The sequence below is a fragment of the Carassius gibelio genome, chromosome B17, assembly GCF_023724105.1.
Source record: "Carassius gibelio isolate Cgi1373 ecotype wild population from Czech Republic chromosome B17, carGib1.2-hapl.c, whole genome shotgun sequence".
Lineage (NCBI taxonomy): Eukaryota > Metazoa > Chordata > Actinopteri > Cypriniformes > Cyprinidae > Carassius > Carassius gibelio.
In genome coordinates, this window is record NC_068412.1 from 1,323,596 (window position 1) to 1,349,928 (window position 26,333).

The 26,333-nt window shown below is 40.4% G+C and overlaps 2 protein-coding genes across 2 annotated transcripts in view; one reads left to right on the forward strand and one right to left on the reverse strand.

Annotated features, from left to right (window-relative positions):
* The window catches only part of LOC127975847 (potassium channel subfamily K member 5), a 52,133-nt gene extending 26,712 nt beyond the window's left edge, over positions 1-25,421 (forward strand). Inside the window, exons 2-5 of the mRNA XM_052579860.1 lie at positions 15,997-16,108; positions 19,136-19,302; positions 19,469-19,637; positions 23,437-25,421. Coding sequence (XP_052435820.1) covers positions 15,997-16,108; positions 19,136-19,302; positions 19,469-19,637; positions 23,437-24,347 — 1,359 coding nt within the window. The 3' untranslated portion in view covers positions 24,348-25,421. The remainder of the gene's footprint in view (positions 1-15,996; positions 16,109-19,135; positions 19,303-19,468; positions 19,638-23,436) is intronic.
* Positions 1-26,333, reverse strand: part of LOC127975855 (uncharacterized) — a 1,007,983-nt gene that overhangs the window by 208,529 nt on the left and 773,121 nt on the right. The gene's annotated exons all lie outside the window — the stretch shown is intronic.

Genomic DNA, 26,333 nt, shown 5'->3' on the forward strand with positions numbered 1-26,333 from the left:
AACTGTGCCACAGACACAACAGGTTCTACAATACACAGCAGATTCACAGAAACAAACAAATGACTCCTTTCAGTCATTTTGTACTTCTCGTTGTTTAAGCCTTGTGATTGAAACCTTTATAAACACAGATGCATTTGATTTTTGTCTGAGGTTCAGGCACAATACATACGTAAATGCATCTTTTAGTCAAACCTCGCATTTTGAATGACTAAACCCTTTTTTTTTCACCCCATTGGTTGAGACCATCAATAATTTTTTTTTTTTTTTTTTTTTTTTTTACTGACTTTATTTTCTTTGGTGAATGTGTAAGATGGATGTAAAAGTCGTATGTTTGTGGTGTTTAACATTTTCATGTTTCCACATGTGAAAATGAGTTCCCTTTCCAGGGAACGTGACACTGCATCCTCTAAGGGTCGCTATGGTGACCCGTGTCTGAAGCATACATTGAAAAAACACCAACAACATCTTGGCTGGCGACAGCCAATGACTTCACTACCAGTGTGACTCTAGTATAAATAGGCACCGGGAGAACACATCATTCTCTTCATCTTCATTGACTGTTTTGTTTGAAGTGTACAGCTTTAAGGAATGCATGTTTCTCGCCAGAGGCTTTGCTCTGATACCTGCAGTAACACGGCTCACTTACTGTCACTGTCACCAGTGCCGGCCCGAGCCTCTTGAGGGCCCTAAGCAGAATTTGATTTGGGGGTCCCCCTCCCACCACAAGGAGTCACCTGTGCTTCAAGATTATTGACACAAATGTCACGCTATAATGTTACATTATAAATGAAAACAGTGAAGTTATGTATTAATACAAAATAAATAAATAAAAATCAATACTTGACATACTTCACTCTTAAACTTCTGAATACAAACTGTCACAAAACATGAAATAAATAATTTGCAAACGTCCAAATGCCAATGTGCATTAAATGTGCAATCTTTTAAATGAAAGCAAAATAGACAAACATTAATATAATAAAAAAAATGCTACAAACTTTGGCAACTTAAATAATAAAAACAAAAGAACAGCTATGATTCAACAATGACAATTGTACAACAATTACCTCAAAATTGTTCCTTCCTAGCTTTTCAGGAGGCAAAGTCACTGATGACATCAAGACAGCAGGATTGTATTGTTGTGCCCCCCTTTCTGAAATATGATGATGGAAAATAAACACCTGGGGTGAAAACAGAACTTTAATTTAAATAAAAAAGTTAAAGAATAAATATTATTATTTACTAATTACAATAGTACCATTCAACATTTACCTATGGCTATAACTTTATTATGACTAATTTATTTCATAGTCTTAAGCATTCAGAAATCATGCAAAAGGAATTTTAGCAGTTTTACTATGATAAAACCATGGTTTATTTTTGTAAGGGTTGTAATATGCACGTTTTTTTGTTGAAGGAATAATACAGGCTGTGTCATCTATAGCAAAAATGTAACAGCAGCAATTACATGACATTTGGCTCCCTGTGCAGGCATTGGTAATAACATGTACATAAATTGTTTATTTTGTATGTGCCTACATCATGTATTTTAACATTGTTATTATTAACCAATCATTATTGCCTCGTAGTTTTTTATATAAAGCAATAATTTATATAAAATAATTTTAAAGGCTATTGATGGCTTAGGTCTGTTTTTATAGCAACAACAACAAAAAAAGATTACAGTATATTAATAGTTCTTTGTAAATTATTATTTGAAGTAACAAAACCATGGTTAATTTGCAGTTGCCATGGCTACAAGAACGATGTTTTGTGGTGTTATTGATAAAACCATGGGTAATTTTCGTAAGGGAACCTGAAAAAAAGAGGCAACAAAGTAGCATAATTTACATATGATTTACAGTTTATTTTAATAAATATTCAACATTATATTCAATTGTGCATTATAGCTGACACCTAGATGAACAATTACAGTTGTTTTTATGACTGTAGGTCATTCTCCTCAAATGCTACTGACGTTAGAAAAGTATATACCAATATCGCATGTAACTTTAGAGACGGTCCCTAAATTTGAGACTCTCGAACGTCCAACGACAAGCCAACTTTATGTCCTTTTGTTCTTTCTCTGCTCGGCACCAGAGGGATACATCCTTTTTGTGACATGGCTTATCATTTATTACAGTAACACGCACTTGCTCGCCGGCGCGAATTGTCAATGCACGCGAGGTGTCTATGCGCAATTGCGCATGACTCTAACGCTAGCAGACACAGCAGCAGTTGTCGGTAAATAAGAATTTTCTTGTCTTGAATTATTCATTTATTCGTTCATTATTCATTCATTTATATCACTTGTTTAAGTTATTTAATTGTAAAAAAAAAAAAAAAAAAAAAAAGATTGGGAGGCTCCCTGGTGGCCAGGGGGCCCCAAGCAGCCACTTAGTTCGCTTATGCCTCGGGCCGGCCCTGACTGTCACGTACAACCCAGGAGTCCAGGCCTGGACTCCCCTGCGGGTAGAAGGAATCGTGGGTCAAAAGGATGTACGGAAGATAAGAGATGTGATCCAGATGAGGTGTCAGTACTTTCTTCTGGATTAGAGTGATACTTGAGTATCCACTCATCTAATTCATATATATATTATGACTTGCAGTGTTACTTCACTCATTGATACTTCACCAGCCAGTATGATAGCCTTGGTTCCGGCTTCATGCTTCCTGGATCATGCGGCCAGGTCATAGGTCATACATTTCCTGGATGTCCAGCAAGGTTGTCCTGAATGGCTTCCTGGTCACCTGGATATCCCCTCTCGCTGACACATCGAGCGGGAAGTATAGGTAGCATTTGCAAGAACCTTCTACTATGATACTTAGGTATTCAAGTCAATTCAAGTCACCTTTATTTATAAAGCACTTTAAACAAAACAGACTGTGTCAAAGCAACTGAACAAAATCCATTAGGAAAATAATGTGTCAATAATGCAAAATGACAGTTAAAGGCAGTTCATCATTGAATTCAGTGATGTCATCATCTCATAATTTACCCAGGTTGTTCTAAACCTGCTAAAAGTTCTTTATTCTGCTGAACACAAAAGAAGATTACTAAGATCAAAAAGAATGTGGGTAACTAAACAGCTGCTGGTTTTCAGTAACTTCCATAGTAGAGAAAATAAGTCATTGGGGACCAGAAACTGTTTGGTTACCCACATTCTGCAAAGTATCTTCTATTATGTTCAACAGAAGGAACAAATTATTACAGGTTTGGAACAACTTGTGGGTGTGTACACAACAATGACAACATTTTAATTTTTGGGTGAACTATCCCTTTAAGTAAGACAAAGTCAAAGTCAAAGTCACTTTTATTTATATAGTGCTTTAAACAAAATACATTGCGTCAAAGCAACTGAACAACTGAACGGAAACTCCATCGGTGACAGAATGGAGAAAAAAACCTTGGGAGAAACCAGGCTCAGTTGGGGGGCTAGTTCTCCTCTGACCAGACGAAACCAGTCGTTCAATTCCAGGCTGCAGCAAAGTCAGATTGCACAGATGAATCATCTGTTTCCTGTGGTCTTGTCCTGGTGGTTATCCTGTTCTCCGCTGTCTCTCTCTTTTACAAGCAAGTATAGCCGGCATCAGTCACAGCACAACCACTGACTTTATCGTATGTGTATTTGATTTCATTAGTGCAGATTAATGTTTGTTATGTAGTCTTAAAGAACCGTGTTTCAGTCATTATAATATTCATTCTGTTGTCTGTCAACAGAAAGATTAAAATATAGTAATAAAAACAGTTTTATTGAGAATTTAATTAAATGGCAAAATTAAATTGCAGTATGTGAGCATAGGGAGGCAATACAATACGATGCACTTACGTCATAAATATGCTAATAAGCGCAAGACGTCATCTAGTTAATGTTCTCATTATATATTTTTATGAATTAAATGTTTCAAAACATCCCCCCTCTGTTTTTTTTTTTTTTTTCACAAATCGCACCCTGAATATAATCACCATGTTAAGAATGAAACCATCATATTTAAAAACATGATAATAATCATATCATATAATGCAATATAATGTGTGTTGTTACTACAGTAAATATATATGCAATTATTATTCGATCTCCTTCAATAAATAACAAAATACTTTTTGTCCATATTGGAGTGCTTTGAATTAAACCAATTCGTGGACTGTCCCTACACATGACAAAGGCCACACTTTAGACCTTGTGATTTCCAATGGTTCATTTGTGTCTCAGATGTCAACCTCTGATTTAGGTCTGTCTGATCACTGGGCTGTCTTTTGTTAACATTGAATTACCTGTCATGAACACTACCGCTTCTCACATCATTAATTATCGCAAGTGGAGATCTATTGAGCCCACAGATTTTTCTGATTTTATTGACTCTTTCTTTAAGTTGTTATTCTCTATCTGATGATCTGGATGATAACATTTCTGTGCTGAATTCTGTTCTCTTGTCTGGCCTGGACATGCGATCTGTTTTTTTTTTTGCACTCTCCGATCCTAGGTACAATGATGATCTGTATGCTATGAAGGCTTTGTGTCGCAAAATGGAGCGTAGATGGCACATATCAGGTTTAACTGTTCATCACCAGGCCTGGAAAGACAGCTTACTTGAATATAAGGCTGACATTCTGTCAGCTAGATCTGTTTATTTTTCTCAGATAATTGTCAGCAATCATAGAAACCCTAAATAACTATTTCACTCAATCAACAAGCTGCACATTTTTCAGCACAAAAATTTATAATATAAACAGTACGTAACCAAATTGTTACCACTCATACTTTTGCTGTCTCCTCCTTAAAGGGATAGTTCACCCAAAAATGAAAATGATGTCATTAATGACTCACACCCTCATGTCGTTCCAAACCCTTAAGACATCTGTTCATTTTCGGAACACAGTTTAAGCTATTTTAGATTTAGTCCGAGAGCTTTCTGTCCCTCCATTGAAAATGTGTGTACGGTATACTGTCCATGTCCAGAAAGGTAATAAAAATATCATCAAAGTAGTCCATGTGACATCAGAGGGTCAGTTCGAATTTGTTGAAGAGTTGAAAATACATTTTGGTCCAAAAATAACAAAAACTACGACTTTATTCAGCATTGTGAGCGTGTTCAAGTGTAGTGATATCCGGTTCAGGAACTAATCATTTGATTTAAGCGGTTCTTTTTGAACCAGTTCACCAAATCAAACTGAATCGTTTGAAATGTTTCACGTCTCCAATAAGCATTAATCCACAAATTACTATCGTTCATTCGTTATCTGGCTCGGCTCAGTGTTCATCTTCAGTTCTCTCTTCACAGCAGTTCAGTAAGTGTACTGTTTGAGTAAATGAATTGAATTGGTTTATTTTAACTCAGAGGGAGTGTAAGCCACGTTAAAAACATTCACAGCTTAAGTCATTTGTGGATTAATGCTTATTGGGGACGTGAACCTTTTCAAACAATTTAGTTCGATTCGGTGAACTGGTTCAAGAAGAATGATTCGTTCGTGAACCGGATATCACTACACTTGAACGCGCTCATAACAGCCCTGGAAGAGAAGACAATGCTGAATAAAGTCGTAGTTTTTGTTATTTTTCAACAAAATCTAACTGACCCTCTGATGTCAAATGGACTACTTTGATGATGTTTTTATTACCTTTCTGGACACACATTTTCAATGGCCTAAATCTAAAATATCTTAAACTGTCTTCCGAAGATGAATGTAGGTCTGGAATGACGTGAGTTAGTCATTAATGACATAATTTTCCTTTTTGTGTGAACTATCCATTTAAATATTCCTGCATTTTCTGGTATCTCTCTCTCTAACTTTGCTATTTATGACTCCCAGTCTCTATGTAATATGGTTTCAAAAATGAAAGAGTTGATCGAAGACCATCTTGTCTTTTTAAATCATGTTTTGATTCCCTTTCTCCTGTTGTTTCAATAACTCTCTGTGCAACAGTGTTGTGCCAGCAGCACTTAAAACTGCTGCTGTCACCCCTGTTCCAAAAACAAAATGGACTTTGATAATCTGAATAATTTTCATCCCATTTCTAAGCTTCCATTCCTCGCCAACATGTTTGAACAAACAGTGGCTTCTTAACTGCTTTCTCATCTTTTCTCTAATTATCTTTTTGAGTCACTTCAGTCTGGATTCTGTAAACTCCACAGTGCTGAAACATTATTAGTTAAGGTCACTAATGACTTGTTAATGGCTTCTGACGCTGACCATCTGTCTATACTGATTCTTCTTGATCTTAGTTCCACTTTTGACACTTTAGATCACTCCATTTTAATTACCCTTTTAGAGACTATCTTTGGAGTTTCTGATTCTGCATTAAAGTGGTCCCTTCTCAGGGAACTATGGTTACATACGTAACAATACGTAACCTGAGACAGTTCCCTTTCGAGGGAACTTCAAACTGCGTCCTCTAGAGGGCGCTTTGCGGAACAGTATACCCATGCCGCCATACTGAGGGGAATGCAAGCCAGAATCATGGTGAGCACTAAGTACCAACTCTACCATTTCCATGAGAGTTGCCCCTGGGACGTTTAGACGGCTGTGTGTGGCAGTACCCCTTACGGCCAAAAGGCCTAAGCTACATACCCAACTTAATTGTTAGGGCCTCGGCCCAGGGTAGAGCTGAAGGCTTGGAATCAGGAAAGATTCCTTTAAAGGGATACGGCTAAGAACCTAGCATTTGTACCAAGTCTTGCCTGTCACTAAGGGGCTACCACTAGCTTACGCATAAGCTTGCTGAAAGAGCTGTCTCTCTAGTAGCAACACCCTGTTTAGACAGGTATCCGAGGATACATAGGTGGAGTGGCACCCAAGATGAACGGGGCTTTTACCAACTCAAAAAAGGGCACGAAGCAACTTCGCGAAGCCCTCACCATATAGGATTTTAGAAAGAACACAGAATACTAGCGTGCAAACTTACCACAGTGTGGATTTCAGAAAGTGTGCAAAGACTACACGTGCACACTTACCATAGCATGGATTTTCAAATACTGTTCTCAGGAGGGGCTCTCGTGGCACTCCGATAGAGCAGCTCATAGATGGAATGTTGCATCTCAAAACAGTATGATTGAGAGTCATCAACTCGATCTATGGAAACAATACTGGAGCACTCTGGGGAAAAAACAGAGAAATCCATCTCATACGAGAGCTCAGAGTAGCGCTGTCACGGAGACGAACCCCGTGATTCCCGCTACTGGCCAGCAGAGGGCTCCATCTCCTGAATATTGAATCTCACACTCACTTATACTGATTCGCACTACACTACCCATCATCCCCGTGCCTCGGACTCTGATCATCACACAGGTGCAGCTCATTGGTACGGGTATATAAGCTGCACAACTCCATCAGTCTAACGCGAAGTCTTGTTTTGCTCCGGCTGACATTTCCAAGCGTTATTTCCCGTGTTTGATTTCCTGTTTACCAGTTCTGTTTGTCTACCGTCTCTTGAACCATTGCTGCCTGCCTCTTGACCTTGGATTGTTTATTGGACTCTGAATATTGCTTGCTACCCCGATCTTTTGCCTGTGTTTGACGACGATTCTGGTTATCTCTACTATTGTGTTTGCTGGTACTGATCCCTGCCTGTACGACCACAAGTTATTCAATAAAGCCTGCAAAATGGATTCCCCATCTAGTGATGATTCGTTACAAGCTCATAGGCGACCCTTTTTTGGAAAAAGGGGAGTGCTGCAAAATTACCACGAGAATCACCCAAATAGCTCCTCATAAACAAATACACACTGGCTGAATGGAGCCCAAGGAACCAAGGTCTAATCATGTCAAAAAAGGGAACGAAGCGGAGTGCACAACCCTTATCGTACAAAATTTACATAGACATGTAACCACCAGCAATTAAATACACATAAGCATATACAGAGAGGGTTACATTTACTCACCCAACCTCCCCAGACAGCAAGCAGTTTCGGCCCAGATCCGGCCCATATCTGGCCCGCATGGATTTCACACGGGCCAGATGTGGGCCGGATCTGGGCCAACACTATATTGCTGTCTGGGTCCTACGCCAGAGCCCCACTCAAGGGGTGCCTCCTTTTAGTCTGGACTATCAGTCAGGTGGTGGCTATGGACATAGAACCATAAAAACATTATAGGTCCAGCATAGGAGACTGTTATGCGAGAGGTTTCCACCTTGCCTCGATCAGGTGGAGAGCTGGTGGTTACAGGGGAATTAGGGGAGCATAAAAGCAGAAGTTAACCCTTTGAAGTTGATTAACGCATATACGTGTTATGAGGCTATTTTCTCCTGATAACCTCTTAGACTCCAGAGGGTTAAAAATCCCCAAAGGGAACGAGTAGATACCTCGGTATCACTCCGATTCGGAGGAGAACGCTGCCTTAGGTTCTGCTTACCTCCTTGTGACCCACGATTCCTCTAACCCTTGCCCGTAGGTGGGGAGGAGCGCGAGTTGTGACACTAGCCTTCTGTGCCCATCTTTGATCCTCAGATCGAGACAGACCAGGACCCCTATGTTGTATGGGCTCAGACCTGGACCTTCGTGGAATGAAGGATCTGAAAGAAGCAGAGCGCGCCTTCGTCTCCCTGAACTTCTCAAATTGCCGTCTCAACGGAAATACCGAAAAGTTCAGAAGGCGAAACCTGAGCATCGAGCAGAAAGCATTTTCTTACCTCCCGATGTCTGTTCATCCACAGATGTCTCTCCGCTGCCACCACAGATAAAAATTATTTATAAATTATTTATACAATTTCTAGCTCTTTCTACGGGGACATTCCCTCATCGCATCACCTTGATGTCGGCAGATTACTTTCATCCCGAAACCGATGGATGCGAGAAGAAAACGGCATCTTTCATTTATTTTTAATCTCTGTATGGAGATCATGCACAAATGAAAGGCTCATCTGAGCTGGAGGGCTATGGTCAGAATGTAATTTTCGCTCAATAACCTCCAACAGCTCTACATACGCAGGGCAGGATTGAGAGGCTCAGCCTCAGCTTCTTCACCATCCTCAAATATCTCCTGCTTTTCCTGGGTAAAAACCCAGCAGAGCACTAACCTCAGTATGAGAAAGTGTTAAAGATATAACATCATCCTCCCAAGGCTCTCTCTCATCCTCCGCCCTTTTTTCTTTTTTTTCGAAGAGAGACGAACTAGAGCATTGAAAATTAAATTTTCCATTGAAAAAAATGCTCACAATGCACGCAGATTGCCTCCTCAAAGACATCGCGTGATTGCTCTTCACCCAAAACAAATGACGCAAAGATAGCGTGTGTCATCGGGTGTCAAATAATGCCGACACGGATGCACACAACGTCTAAACGCTTGCTAGTTGTTGCCATGATAAACAGAGAAAGACCGCCCTTGGTTCTTTCAGATGCACGCTTCAAACAAAACAGTAAGTGAAGATGAAGAAGATAATGACGTGCTCTCCCGGTGCTGATTTATAGGCTGTCGCCGGCCAACGAGTTGGTGTTTTTTTCAAGGTATGCTTCAGACACGGGTCACGACGAGGAGTTCCCCAAAGAACCCCCTAGAGGAAGCAGTGTCGCGTTCCCTCAAAAGGGAACTGTTAATAATAATCAGCAAATTAGAACGGTTTCTGAAGGATCATGTGTCACTGAAGACTGGATTAATATAAATGAATTATATTTTAAACTATATTAAATTAGGAAACCAATATTTTATATTTCACAGTATTACATTTTTTTTCTTCTGTATTTTTGATCAAATAAATACACCTTTGATGAGAATAAGAGACTCCAGTAAAAATCGTGTAAAATCTAAATGATTTTGGCAGTGCATAAAAAGCTATATTAATGTCGCACTTGACTCATGCACACACCACTCACACACAATTCAGAGCACAGAAACTTGTTGTTTACAGCCCGGGGACCATTGCCTTGCAACTATTATTAATAAAATAGCTTTGATACTGGAACACTACATTATATTATTCAACAACGAGGAGGTAAAACTGCTGTTTTTAAGTAACAAAACTCGCAGCTTATTTTTTGTAGAAAGAGATCCAAAGATGTAGGTAAAAACACAACCTTCATCTCTCTCTCTCTCTCTCAAAATGTAAATTTTTACATAACAAAACAGTTGCCTAATGTTAAATGATCCAGCCTGTGTACACTTAAGGAAACACTGTCTTTGTTTTTATGTCAAACGACATATGGGGTCTCACTTGGGAGGCCAACCATCTCTGAGTTTTAAGAAAAAACGCCAATGAAAATTGGCAAGTGGATTTTGCATGCTGAGCCACTCCCCATGCCTAGGGGCATAAATAGGTGACAGGTGCATCCAGTTATTCAGATTTTGGCTTCGGAGCCGAATAGTCAATGATATTTTCAGTACAAAGCCATTTCATCTCGTGTTGGAACTGTTCCTGGTCAGTGTGACAGCGCAGTACAGTGGTGTCCCTGTAGTGGTGATTCCCCAGGGTACTTCGGCTAAAAGAGCAGTTTCTTTCCTAAAAGAGCAAATCACGGACGATTCGCATCTTTGTCAAGATTCAGTTTCATCCGTGTCCTTCTGGATGCGGTTGTTTCCTGTCCTTGGTTGATAGTCACGAGCGTTGTCTTCTGTGTCTGGGCATCCAACATGCTGAGGCAGCACTCGTAGATGACTCATGCATCTGTTGTGGGTGTATGAGCAAGGGGAGTGCAGCAGAGCCCTGTGTCGCCACCCATCCCGGTTTCTCTGGCCCGAGCAGGGGAGCGCCAGCTGGAGCTCTGGGAGATCTGAGGGAGACTGTGAGAGCTTCTCTGCCAGGCCACACCCTATTGCACCTCTCACTCCTCCCGCAGCGCATGTCCCGTGCAGCAGGTACATCAAGCCAAAGTGCTAAAAGCAATGAACGAGGGTGGTACAGACCCGAGGTTGATGCAGGAGCTGCACACGGCGAATGATTTTGGTGCAGAAGCAGACTGAGGCCATTCAACACATCTTGCCCCAACGTGATCCTCCAGTTGCCACCATTCTTTCATGGGCAGCGCCTCTGACTTGTTCGTTAGGTTCCTGAAGGGTGCCAGAAGGTTAAATCCTCCAAGGACACCCCCGATACCCTCCTGGGACCTCTCTATTGTTCTGACTGGACTTCAGAGGGGTCCCTTTGAGCCACTAGACTCAGTAGAGCTGAGTCTTCTGACTATTATTAATTCCTCAATGTCATTAGGATATGTCCCCAAAACCTTCAAACCGGCTGTTATTAAGCCTCTCATCAAAAAACCACAACTTGATCCTAAAGAACTAGTTAATTATAGACCAGTCTCGAATCTCCCTTTTCTGTCCAAGATTCTAGAAAAGGTGGCTTTCTCACAATTATATTCCTTCTTAGAGAAAAATGGTATATGTGAGGATTTCCAGTCAGGATTTAGGCCGTATCATAGTACTGAGACTGCTCTGCTTAGAGTTACAAATGACCTGCTCTTATCATCTGATCGTGTATCGTTGTATCTCTCAATTGGTTTTATTGGATCTTAGTGCTGCGTTTGACACAATTGTCCACAACATTCTTTTGCATAGACTTGACCCCTTTGTTGGCATTAATGGAAGTGCATTGGCATGGTTTAAATCATACTTATATGACCGCCATCAATTCGTAGCAGTGAATGAAGATGTATCATATCGATCACAAGTGCAGAATGGAGTACCTCAACGCTCAGTACTAGGGCCGCTACTCTCCACGCTTTATATGTTACCCTTGGGAGATATCATCAGGAAACCTGGTGTTAACTTTCACTGTTATGCTGATGATGCTCTATATTTCTTTGCGGCCTGGTGAAACACACCAATTTGAAAAATTAATGGAATGTATAGTCGATATAAAAAAACTGGATGATGAGTAATTTCTTACTGCTAAGTTCTGAAAAAAACAGAGGTGTTAATTATAGGACCTAAAAACTCTGCATGTAATAACCTAGAACACTGTCTAAGACTTGATGGCTGCAATTCTTCGTCAATTCTTCGTCATCAGTTAAGAACTTTGGTGTGCTATTTGATCGCAATTCTTCCTTAGAAAGACACATTTCTAGCATTTGTAAGACTGCATTTTTCCATCTCAAAAATATATCTAAATTACAGCCTATGCTCTCAATGTCAAATGCAGGAATGTTAATCCATGCATTTATGACCTCAAGGTTAGATTATTGTAATGCTTTATTGGGTGGTTGTTCTGCACGCTTAGGAAACAAATTACAGCTAGTCCAAAAGTTCTTACTAGAACCAGGAAGTATGACCATATTAGCCCGGTCCTGTCAACACTGCACTAGCTCCTTATCAAACATCATATAGATTTTAAAATATTGCTTACTACTTATAAAACCCTGAATGTTTTAGCACCTCAGTATTTGAAAGAGCTCTTTTTACATTATAGTCCTCTAAGTCCGCTACATTCTCAAAACTCAGGTAATTTGATAATACCTAGAGCAGTGATCCTCAAATCTGGCTCGCGAGATCCAATTTCCTGCGAAGTTTAGCTCTAACCCTAATCAAACACGCATGAGTTTGCTAATCAGTGTCTTCAGGATCATTAGAAAATCACAGGCAGGTGTATTTAAATAGAGTCGGAGCTAAACTCTGCAGGAAACTGGATCTCACGAGCCAGATTTGAGGATCACTGACCTAGAGTATCAAAATCAACTGCGGGCGGCAGATCATTTTCCTATTTGGCGCCTAAACTCTGGAATAACCTACCTGAAATTGTTCAGGAGGCAGACACACTCTTGCAGTATAAATCTAGATTAAAAACCCATCTCTTTAACCTGGCTTACACATAACTTACTATGCTTTTAATATCCAAATCCGTTAAAGGATTTTAGGCTGCATTAACTAGGTAAAACGGAACCGGGAACACTTCCCATAGTACTTGCTACATCATTAGAAGAATGTCATCTACGCTAATATTAGTCTATTTCTCTCTTATTCCGAGGTCACCGTAGCCACCAGATCCAGTCTGTATCCAGATCAGAGAGTCACAGCAGTCACCCGGATCCAGTATGTATCCAGACCAGATGGTGGATCAGCACCTAGAAAGGACCTCTACATCCCTGATAGAAAGCGGAGACCAGGACAACTAGAGCCCCAGATACAGATCCCCTGTAAAGACCTTGTCTCAGATGACCACCAGGACAAGACCACAGGAAACAGATGATTCTGCACAATATGACTTTGCATCAGCCTGGAATTGAACTACTGGTTTCGTCTGGTCACAGGAGAACTGGCCCCCCAACTGAGCCTGGTTTCTTCCAAGGTTTTTTTCTCCATTCTGTCACCGATGGAGTTTTGGTTCCTTGCCGCTGTCGCCTCTGGCTTGCTTAGTTGGGTTCACTTCATCTATAGCGATATCGTTGACTTGATTGCAAATAAATGCACAGACACTATTTCAACTGAACAGAGATGACATCACTGAATTCAATGATGAACTGCCTTTAACTGTCATTTTGCATTATTGACACACTGTTTTCCTAATAAATGTTGTTCAGTTGCTTTGACGCAATGTATTTTGTTTAAAGCACTATATAAATAAATGTGACTTGACTTGACTAGAGCTGAAGTTCCTGTCTCTCAAGACAGTGCTCCTGGTCGCGTTCACTTCCATCAAGAGGGTCAGGGATTTCCAAGCATTTTCGGTAAGTGAAGAGTGCCTTGTGTTCAGGCCGACCCACTCTCACGTTGTCCTTAGACCCTGGCCTGCATGCATGCCCAAGGTTCCCGCCACTCCCTTCCAAGACCAGGTGGTGAACTTGGCAGATCCAGCCTTGATGTTGCTGTTTCCCGTAAGAGTGCATCGCATATATGTGGACTGCAGCCAAAACATCAGAAGCTCTGAGCAGGTCGTGGTCTGCTTTGGAGGTCAGCAGAAAGGGAAGGCTGTCTCCAAGCAGAGGTTGGCCCACTGAATATTGAATGCCATCGCCTTGGCGTACCATTTCCAAGGCGAGCCATGCCCCCTGGAGGTGAGGGCTCACTCTAAACAGATTGTGGCCTCCTCCTATGCGCTGGTGGACAGCGCCTCTCTGGCAGACATCTGTTGAGCTCTGGCTGGATGACACCTAACACTTTTGAGAGGTTTTACAACCTTTGTGTAGAGCCGGTTTCTTCCCGTGTGTTGGGTAACAGGTAATTGGCAGGAAGGACTAGCTCGGTGTCATGCTTGCTGCGCAATTCCCCCTCACATGGGTATACGAGCGCCTTTCTTCTCCCATTAGAGTTCCCTGGTTAACATACCCTGGTCGATCATCCTCCAGCACCCTCGGCGGTCAGACTTGGCAGAGCAGTCTGGCGATGGGCCCAGTACTGGTGTTAGAATGCAAGGTCAGCCCCTGTACTGGGCTAGGTGTCCATGTGGATTGATTCCCTTTGGGTAATCATATATGGGTATTCTTCCATGGTAAGGTTTCTGTCTTGGTAAACCCATGTCTTCCCTTGACAGACCCACTCTGTCAGTATCTTCTGACAGCTCTTACATCCCTACTCTAAGGTAGGACCTGACTCAGAGACCCATTCCATATGTAGCACTGAAATACTAGCCAAAAATACTTATCTAATTTTGGAAGGTTACGACCTTAAACGTAGCTTTTGTGACATGCCTTGTCGCCAATTGCAGTGCTACAGGGTTCCCAGACAGCAATATAGTGTTGGCCCAGATCCGGCCCACATCTGGCCCGTGTGAAATCCATGCGGGCCAGATATGGGCCGGATCTGGGCCGAAACTGCTTGCTGTCTGGGTTGTGATGGTGTTCAGGTTCTGGTGTTTTCCATAGGACCCCAGATGTCATTCGACATAACTCGTAGTGACTGACAGATAGGGAACATCTCAGTTATGTACGTAACCCTCATTCCCTGATGGAGGGAACAGAAACATTGCCACAACCTTAAACCATTCGCTGTTGCCAGGACACGTCCTTGGCTCCTCAGCATTAAACCTGAATGAGCGGATGCACCTGTCACCTATTTATACCCGTAGGCACAGGGAGTGGCTCAGCATGCAAAATCCACTACCCAATTTTCATTGGCATTTTTTTCTTAAAACTCAGAGATGATTGGACTCCCAAGTGAGACCCCATATGTCGTTCGACATAACGTCTCCATTCCCTCCATCAGGGAATGACAGTTACGTACATGACCGAGACGGTTTCACTGGATTGCACTGCATAAGTATTGTTGGTTTCACTGTAGTTTTGCAGAATTCCATTCACAATGAATCTGGTTATCATGTAAAGTGTGTCACATGTTAGGCACTTGCTCCTGCTTCAGCCATTTCACAGCATGTCAAAAATCTTTTCAACAAGCTGAAAAAATGGAATCCATTGCTCTTTTATCCATTTCTTTCAAAACACTTGAAAGTGTATTACCTTCTATAATGCCCCCATCTATTAGAGGACACATCCCCTGTGCACTTAAAACAGTTAGCCGTTTGTCTCAACCTACATGAAATAACAGATGTCAAGATCTGTAACTAAAATGTTGTTTAGGAAATGTGTCCTGTCCAGAAGTGGCAGGACCTCTTTACACCCTCTGCCTGAAACTGCTTTGGGTGTGTCGGAAATGTAACAGAACTTAGCATCATCAGTTACAGTTCCACAGGCCTGATGAGCAGCTATTTCATCAGGAAGAGTCAGTCTTCAGTTATTTGAGTTTATCTGTTTAGTAACTCACCAGATCCTTTTATCTGTTATTGTGCAAGTGTTTAGGGACCTTTTAAGCTTTTTTCACTATATTTCTAGGATAGCTTTGCATGATCTAAGCTCAGAACCATTTCCACAATCCTGTTAAGTGAGGGATGGCCCACTCATGTCCCAGAAATTACTGATTATGACAGGCTAAGCATACTCAGGGAGCAGTTGATAACATCACTGGCATGATAGGATAGAAGCAGGCAGACAACAAATGCGGAATGCTTCTAAAGAGAACTCTCGATTCTATTATTGACTTTTCTGACAAATTACATATTACACATGTATGTATATATATATATATATATTGGTTTTTTCTTTTTTTTTTCTTTTTTTTATATATATATATATATATAGGTGGTGTCTGATGCTGCAGGACAAGGCATCACCATCACAGGAGACAAAACCTTCAACAGCTGGAATTGGCCAAATGCTGTCATCTTTGCAGCAACAGTTATTACAACTATAGGTAAGGATCTAGTCTATATACCCAGCATGAAAATCTAGTGAATCTGTTTCACTTTGAGAAAAAAAATTCTAAGTAATAATCATTGATTTGCTTAATTAAAAAATAATCAGAAAATGTTGATTAAGGGACTTCATGATTAATTGAATGCGAATTACATGCATATCTTTCAGTGAAGTAACTTATAATTTAATTAATCAAAAGCCTATCAGCGAATCTTCTACATGTTTTACACTAAACAATACTTTTGATATACATTTTTTTTTTTTTTTGAGTTTACACTGAAAAAATGTGCCATGTATGTGGACATAAGCTATATGCATAGTTGTGAAAGCTGACAGTGAACAATAAATAAAGTTATTGTATATCCAAAAAAAAAAAAGTTTGCTCGCAATCTGCCCATGTTCTACTAACTAGCCCGCCCACAAAAGTAAAATGTCTGTATGGTTAACATCATGTTGAGAAGACACTGTATCCTATGCTGTGAGATTAATTTTTTTTTTATCACATCTTATAACTACCACAAACTTGTTAACATTTGATTTACCACTGAGACATACTGTTCGAGTCCTTGCGAATCAGTCTCTTGTCGACCAGCAACTTCAGCAATTTCGTCATCAGACACCAGCTGTAATTGGTGAGGTACAATCAATACCATTTTTTCTATGTATTGACAAGTCTTCAAGCTTGTTATTCCGTCATGGCGATGTTTGCTTCGACACTCTGTGATGATTTTCATGTGGGGTGCCAGCCTAGTGTATATATATATATATATATATATATATATATATATATATATATATACATATATATATATATATATATATATATATATATATATATATATATATATATATATATATATATATATATATATATATATATACATTTAAATGATTCCTTTCATATCCTGTGTATTATCCAACAATACTCTAAATTCAAACATATCATAAGTACAACCATTCCAATCATATATATATATTTCACATTTAGCAATGTAATTTGCATTCATGTATTGTCTATACCTTGAATCCACAAATAGGTTTATAAATGTCCGCTGACCAATGGCAGCATGGTAGAGCCATAAGAGCCTATGTTGAGCTAGCCTGCCAAAAGGGGCGGGCATCCCCAGACCACTAAGAAGAGCTTGTAACGAATACATAAAGTATCCCAGACCAGTCGGGGATGTTGCTACATCAGTCATCTTGTTAACCTCCCACAGTTCAGGTGCCAAGGGGTGAGAGCATATAGGGGATGAAGCTAACACCAGGGACCAGACGCAGTCAGGATCCTAGGCTAAACAACAAGCAAACGTCAACCATGACGGTGGGCTTATGCTGACAGGACCTGCATTATTAGCGCAGAAACAGTCAGGTTTTAGAACCTGACAAATGTGGACCGTGAGGCCCATCTATCCGCTGCACAGATTTCTGTGATAGATACTCCACTAGACCATGCCCACGAGGAGGCCAATCAAATGTATGGTCCTGACAGTGCAGAGTAAGTTTAACTCCTGATCATCCTGAGAAGGAGGAAGTGCGGAGAGAACAACAATCTAGTCTCTGTACGGAGTGGAGAGAACCCTTGGGACATACCAATGCCTTGGCTTCAGGATGGCCATGGAGTCGCCAGGCCCGAACTCAAGACAAGAGGGGCTCATTGAGAGCACCTGTAAGTCTCCTACTCGCTTAACTGATGCTAACGCCACTAGCAGAGTAGTGTTCAGTGACAGAGAACGCAAGTCGGCAATCTGAAGTGGTTCAAACACATAAAACAGATGAGGCCCCTAAGAACGAGGAGGGTTCAGCCTTCTGGACCCCTTCAGAAATAAACTGAACGGACTGCCCAGTTATGGGAGCACAAAAATCTGTGATAGCCGCAACATAGACTTTAAGGGTAGAGGGAGCATGGCCCCTATCCATTAAGTCTTGGAGGAAGGAAAATATCTGAGATTTGTCAAAAGTGAACGGGTCTTCATCCTGGGCTGTGCACCAGGTGGTGAAAACTGACCATTTAAGGCTATAGAGGTGCTTGTGGATGGAGCTCTATCCTGTAATATATGGTATTCATGATGCTCTCTAAGATGTCTACCGACTTCCGTCGAGAGGCCATACATGGAGGAGGAGACTGGGTCAGTTGTGGGCCAAAGCATCCTTGACTTTTAAAAAATAGATTGGGTAATGAGAATTGTCTTCGGAGGCGAAGAGGTCAATCTCTGCCCTCCCAAAGACGTCCCAAATTCCTTGAACAGTCTGGGGGTGGAGCCTCCATTCCTCTGAGACGAGGTTGCTCGTTGCCCTCAACGAAAACAGGTGATGCTAGACCCAGCCTGTCTTGGAAGCATCTTTGAAGATGACTTTTCATCTGCCAACTATCCCCACCACCATCCCCTGCTCGTACCAGCCAAGGTTCGTCCAAAAGACCAGGGTTGAACTGCACGGCAGGCTCACCTTGATCACGTGGCACCCATGCTGCCAGACACCTATGTAGAGCAGGCCCAGCTGGAGAGCTGGCGATGTTGAGCTCATGAGATCAAGCATCTTTTGAAACCTCTTGAGCAGCATAGCCATTCTGGGTGTAAAGGTTTGCTGAATAGCCAGAGTGTACTCTGGCAAGACTGCAGCCCTCATACAGGTTGAGTCGATAATTGTCACCAGAAATGTGATACGCTGGCTTAGGAAAACAAGCTCTTGGGAAAATTCATTGAATATATGAATTTTAACGGGTATAAATTCATCCGACAGAGCAAAAACGAGATATTCTTCTAGGTAATTCAGTATGCAAACTCCCATCTGTCTCATAGGATCTATGCACTTCGTAAAAGTATGGGGAGCCAGAGAAAGCCCGAACAGAGGGACTGTGTATTGAAATGCCACTCCCTCAAATCTTTCAAATCCAGGGAAGAGAACCAGTCCCTTGGGCGTATTTGCATGAGGATCTGCTTCAATGTGATCATTCTGAATGAGATTCTGAATTTTTTTAGACTGTAATGAGAGAAATAGATTTACTAAAAATGGTTTATATCTGCAGGTTATGGAAATATTGCTCCCAAAACACCTTCAGGGAGGGTTTTCTGTATCTTTTATGGTCTTTTTGGAGTGCCGCTGTGTTTCACATGGATCAGTGAACTTGGAAAGTTTTTTGGTGGAAGAGCTAAACACCTTGGGCATTATCTTACTAAGAAAGGGGTAACATTGGTGAGGAATAAACACAATTAACCATTATATCTGAAATCTGAATATCACTATAATAACATCTATGAAACTGCATTTTTCTGTTTTTCTTTTATAAGGTTGTTAACTGTGTGTGTGTGTGTGTGTGTGTGTGTGTGTGTGTGTGTGTGTGTGTGTTTTCTTCTTAAAGCGAAAAACACAGTTCACCTGCACAGCTGTCTTCCTGTCATGGGGTGTGTTGGTGCATTTAGTGATTCCTCCATTTGTATTCATGTCTCAAGAGGGCTGGACCTATATTGAGGGCTTGTATTTCTCATTTGTCACTTTGACAACTATTGGATTTGGTGATCTTGTAGCAGGTGGGTGTCTGTGATGTTAAAACTGCTTATTATGATAAATCCCCTGAGAAAATGTTTCTACACTTATGTTGACTTGACAAAGCCAAAATACTTATCTAATTTGGAAGCTTATTGTGGCAGGCAAGGGGCATTACTGCTGTTTTCTCATGCGGTTATGTATTTTCTTGTGAAGCATAATCTATTATTTTCTAATACAATAATAATAACATAAATTCTACTTAAAACAATTTATTATTAGTAGTATTATTTTAAAAACATGCAACTGTTCAGACAATCAGACAAAGGACCAGTGGAAAAACACCAAACTTAAGTAATAAGCCGCGTTTCCACCGCAGGAACTTTACCCAGGAACTAGGGACTTTGGCCTGGTACTTGGTGTGTTTCCACCGCAGGAACCAGGAACTAAATAAAGTTCCGGGTAAAAAAATGCCCCTCAGAAAGTCCCTATAGAAACGTAATTGGGACAATTGAAACAGGTGTGGAGCTAATTAATTAAAAACCATGGAAACAAACAAGACAGGAGAAAGGAAACACAGAAAACTAAACCAAAACAGATCATACATGTGATAGTTTCCCCCTCCCAGAACTGTGCATCCTCTCACCTAGAAAAATAGTCCAACAGAGAAGGGTGGGGGTTCAGGAGGCGAGCATGGAGCAGGCAATAGGAAATGGGCATAGTTCATAGAGCGGAGTAGATGTAGGGAGGTGCCAAGGAGGAGCCTAGAGCAGGAGGATCCAGATGTAGGTCCAGAGGCCAGCCAGGACAAAAAGGTGGCAGTGCTCCAGAAGACTGCGGTGGAGCTGGAGGGACTGAGAATGGAGGTGGAGCCCTGAGGTGGTGTATGGTGGAGGGTGGACAACTGACCGAGGTGGAGCTGGAGGGATGAGCTAGCCCAGTGGAGCTGGTAGGATGATGGGCCATGATGGAGATAAGGGAGCTATGAGTCAAGGCGGAGCCAATGGATTGAAGGACTGAGGTGGAGTCCAGGACTTGAAGGCTGGAAGCAGAGACAGGGTATCCTCATGCCAAGGCAGAGCTGAAGACTGGAAGTCCCAAGGCAGATCAGAGCGCCCAGATGACGCTGACTGTGGGTGAGCTGAGGGGCTGACAGGTATCAGCGGAGATGGAGCTAAGGAACTCCAATCTCCAGCAATATTCCCACAACCCACAGTGTTGCCGGCTCACATTCCTGTTCAGTCACACTCTTGATTCTTAGCTTCCGGGACGATGATTGGCTCTGTCACTTTAAATGGCACTTGCTAATTAATTACAGCAGGCATGAGCTCTGCGGCTGCAGTTGTAGCTGTGGCTGCAGTGGGCTCTGGCATTTGCTCCATGCAGTGTGATGACGGCTGGCTGGACTCTGAATCGGGAGTGAGGCTGGAGATATCCTCCTGTGCAGGGAAGATGGTTAATGGAGATCCACAGCACCCACTCCATGAAAGCGGCAAAATCTTCCTCTTTGGGACTGTTCACTGGCAGGCGTGCCTTACACCGCTCGCCCAGGCTGGTGCTGTAGAAAACAGAGAGTGAGCGGTCCAGGAAGTGGGTAAGGCACGACAGATCGAGAAGAAGTCCCTAGTATGTTCCTCCATTGAATGGTCCAAATTCTCCAGGCACAAGAGTTGTACGCCTGTTAAATCTATTGCGGAAGGATAGAAAAAAATATAATTAAAGATAAACACAGCCAAAAATACTCAGTTTGAGGGTCTGCTATTCTGTCATGGATACTGTGCTCTAAGGAGACACACGACGCAGGATTAGTCAAATAACAGTAATTTAATTATAATCCACAAAGCAAACAAGGTATCGAGGTGGGTTACCACAACATGAAGATCAAAATAATAGCACACAAAAGACCAGTGGAAAAACACAGAACTTTAATACTAGAAACTTAATTGGGAGAACTGAAATAGGTGTGGAGCTAATTCATTAAAAACCATTTAAACAAACAAGGCAGGTGAAAGGAAACACAGAAACCTAAACCAAAACAGATCATACACGTGACAGCAAAATATTATGTATTAATAGTACATAATTTGTAATTGTGTGAATTAAAGTAGCAACATGTTAAAACATGCTATCAATGGGTAGAACATGTTAAAGTCACCATAAAATCAAAATTGACTTTCAAATCAAATTATTTTTCAAATAAAATCTAAGCAGAAACGTTTACCTGACCACAACAGAGAAAACAGCGGATGGTTCAGATGGCAGGGGTCCTTCATTATCTTCCTGCCCTTGGTTTTATTTGTAAAAAAAAAAATAAAAAAAATTATATATATATATATATATATATATATATATATATATATATATATATATATATATATATATATATATATATATATATATGGAAGTGGAAGTGGAAAAAGTGGAACAGGTTTGTGTGCTGAGGGGCACCTGGGGACTGAGGCAGTGCCAGATAAGGACCCAGTGCAGAACCAGTGGCCACCACAGCAGCATATGTGGAGGGGCCATCTTAGAAAAGGCGGACTGCACTGCCTCGGGAGACTGGAGAGCGATCTATGCCACAGTGCCACCTCAGGGGAACTGTGAGTGGACACCGCTGCCTCGGGAGAACTGCGATAGGACACTGCCGCCTCAGGAGAACTCTGAGCAAACACTGCTGTCTCGGGGGAGCTCTGAGCAGACATTCCCACCTCGGAGGAGCTCTGAGCGGACACCGTCGCCTCGAGGGAACTGTGAGTGGACATCTCCACCTCGGGGGAAATGCAAGCAGACACTGCTGCCTCAGGGGAACTGTGAGTGGACAGGGGGATCCTGAATGGGCACCGCTGCCTCAGCTCACAAAAATAAACAAAAAACACAACTGAAACCACCCCGAATGGGAAAAATACAAAGTTACATAAACTGAGCACAGAGCAGACAGATATCAAAGGCACGAACCAATACACATGTGAGACAAACAAGCCCAGAACAGAAAACACAGGGAGCTTTAAAAGGAAGAGGCAATCAGGTAATAGCTGGGACAAATGAATCAATGTATAATGTAATGTTATAACAGGTGAGTAGAGTTTGGGGAATGGAGTCCGGAAGTAAGGGAGATTGGTGACCTCTGTTGGTGAAAGGGAGAAACACAGCGCCCGGACCCCTGACATAAGATTCAAGATTCAAGATTCAAGATGTTTATTCGTCACATACAAAATTATATATAGAATATATAACCAGCAGTGAAATGTGAGTCAGGTTCGCTCCATGGACAGTGCAATTATTAAAGAAAACAACACAGATGAAAATATACATAAATATAGCTATGTAAGAATTAAATAAAAGTAAACAATAAAAATATAAGAATAAAATATAAAAAAGATATATATTGTAGAATTAAATATAGAACGCAAAATAATGTGCATGAATGTAAACTGTAGTCTTAAATATTAAGATGTACAGGGATGTACAATGTGCATATATGCATTTTACTGTATTCTTAAATATTAAGATACACAGGAATGTACAAGAAAAATGTTTTAAACATGTTAGCAACAATGTTAAATTATTATCTATGCCTACCTTGCTAGCTGCCTGATTTTCTTACTGCATTTATATAACCATCAAACTTTACATTTTTTTTTCAAAAAGATTTAAAGCTTTACTTATCTATGATACACACAGACAGCCGTATTAAACTCAACAATGCTCTAGTTACTTTTGGGAAATCCAGTGTTCTGTAAAGAATAGAGGCATATTAGAGTTAATCATAAATGTATAAATTGTACATTTTTGACAGATTGATATACATTAGCTAACTATTTTCTTTTTGTCTGTTTTGTTTAGGTGTTGACCCTTATGCTGACTACCCTACTCTGTATCGGTACTTTGTAGAGGTGTGGATTTATCTTGGTCTGGCATGGCTGTCTTTGTTTTTCAATTGGAAGGTGCGTATGGTTGTGGAGGCTCACAAAGCTCTAAAGAAACGCCGTAAAAGGCGTAAACTTTCAATGGATGAGTTACAGCGCCTCAAGGCAAGTCACAAGACCCTAAATCTGCCACCAACTCCCAATGATGTCAACATTTTTAGCTTCCTTTCCAAGAAAAAAGAAGATTACAATGACTTAATCAGGCAGATAGGTGTTGAGAAGGAAGAAGATCAATGTGTCGGCTTCATCAATAAAGCACCAAACCGCTCAAAGAGCTGCAATCATAGTCTTTTCGTTAATAGAAATTCCATTCTCAGTTTAGACCACTCACCTCGACAGAAACGCCACTGTAGTTTCAGTGATAGAGTTAATGTAGCTCTCTCTAAATCCAAGAGTTATCTTCTTAGCCAAGAGGAATGTCTTCTCATGAATGAAATGTATGGGGAAGGAGAGACAGACACTGACCTAGACTGTATAAGAAAGTACGAGAATAAGTTGGACAAGGAGCCAGGAGAGAAACACAAAGGTTTAGAACATGAAGGATGCAGCGATGGCCGAATCGCATGGGACTCCAAATGTTACCAAACCCTCATGTTTCCCAATGCCAACATTACCTCTATTGATGAAGAGAATTTGATAAACAGCAACCTGGAGAATGATGATAATGACTTTAAGACTAAGTTTTCAACTGCTGATGAGATTGATTTCAAAGAGGAACAGGGCTCGGAATCTGAGACCTCTATATTTACCACAGATGGGTCGGACCATGGCCAATCCTATGAACAGCTTGTGGAGGAGTATTCCAACAAGGAAAACACGGACATTTGATTCTGTCTCCTTTCTTAATCCTCAGTCAAATTTGAGCTTTAGCAGTGTGACATCTCACATGGTCTTCTTGCATCATGCTACTGAATGCCTTTTGTGTGTAATGAATTGCACCCTGAGTCAGTTTCCTGTTGCAAATGTAATTGTATTTTATAAAAGTGCCCTCTTTTATTAGTCTTTTGGGTGTATTTCTTTTTAAATGAAAGTTGATTTAACTTACAAATGCATTCTAATTTGCTACTGAATGTATTTTAATTTTTATTGGTTTGTACATCACATGAATACATTTTCTTCTAATTTAACCTTTCTTCTAATGAGCTTTAGTGTTGCCTTTTGTTCAATCATCCTCCAGTGTACTCTTGACCAAGTATTAGGCTCCTTGTTGTGACCCTGTGTTGTTGATCTGTGCTACAGATAGTTGCATGTTACATTTCTGTTAAACTTTTGGTGTGTCAGTTTCAGTCGTGTACAAGAGGGTTATTATGAGCTCAGACATTGAGAAAAATAGAGGCCCACACCCATTTACCCGATTACACTTTTTCAGTTTATTTTTTATTTTATTTTATTTTTTTATCTCTTAACTCTTATGAGAATGATGTGTTTTTAGGTAAACATTGGAAAATGGCCTGTTAACAGCTGCCACTGTTAATCTTCCTTGTATTCTTATGTAGCCTCTATTTAATTAACAATGAGCTAAATTTCATAAATGATTAAGACCAGAATTTGCATTACTGGGCAAGGTTAACTAACCTCATAGGTTAACCTGTCAAGTCATGGTTTTGTGCTTTGTTCACATTTCAAACTTTCATCCCATCCTTTCATAAAGAAAGCAAAAACATTTGACCTAAATGATGTGAAGGAAAGAGTGGTTTTGATAGTTTTCACATTGTGTTTGGATTTTGAATTTCCTGTACTTTGTCATGCTGTATTTCCATATGTATTTTAATTATTTTCTATTAGTGCTGTTTTACTCTATTCCAATTAATATTTTCAATTTGAAATAAAGAGTTACGTTTCCGGTCTTTTAATTTCTCATCCTTGACCAGTGGTTTCAGAAAGATATTTGGCCTTGTTCAAAGCAAAATTTCTTCTGAAGTAAATGTGAAATTATAGACATAGCTTATTTTGTCAAAATGTTAGTTTTGTATTTGAGATTAAATTTTACTATGTAAATGATTTAAATCTGTTTGTTTTGTGAAACTGCAGTATATTAACCTTAAAGTAGTAAAGTCTCATAAAGTCACATTTTGTTAGAAATGTCACATTTCAGTATACCATTTAAGCAGTAAGGACACTTAAAACATGTCTTTCTTGCATGATCAGCCACAGTCTCTTAGTTTTTATGGCATTGTGAAGTTACAAACATTTATTCGTTCCACGTCATTACATGCTCACAATTGTTCTGTGTAAATTCATTAAGACTTGATTTTGGTCATAAGGGCAGGATGTGAAAATAGTGACGTGTTTGTTTGAGTGATATAAGGATTCAATCACTGCCTTTTAATGCTGGAAATGTGCTAGGCTGACAGAATTTTTATCTTTTTTTATGATGAAAAAACTCAGATTTGAGCTCAGATTATTAGATTTTGCATACCAGTCTATTGCTACTAGAATTTTGTTCACATGTTCCCAGCTGAATAACATGAACTCCTTGTGACCTTACTATAATAAAAACTGAGTTCGCTATTTTGTTAACTAACAGGTTATAACTTTAAAGGCTGGAGATAATTGCATTGCATCATGTCAGTTCCATCAGAAACATGCCAGCATTGTAAAACTTTTCTGGTGAATTGCTGATAAAGACACTCCTCAGAAGTGATAAAGGTTCACAAGCAGGGTTGTAAAAATGGCTATTATTTTACATGGAATGATAAATTGTATCTCAAGAAAACATAAAAGTACAACAAAAAGTATAAAATTGTACTGTCAGACAAGATATTTTATAAAGGTGTTTTTTTTTTTCTTCTGCAAAATACAAAAAAGTAAACT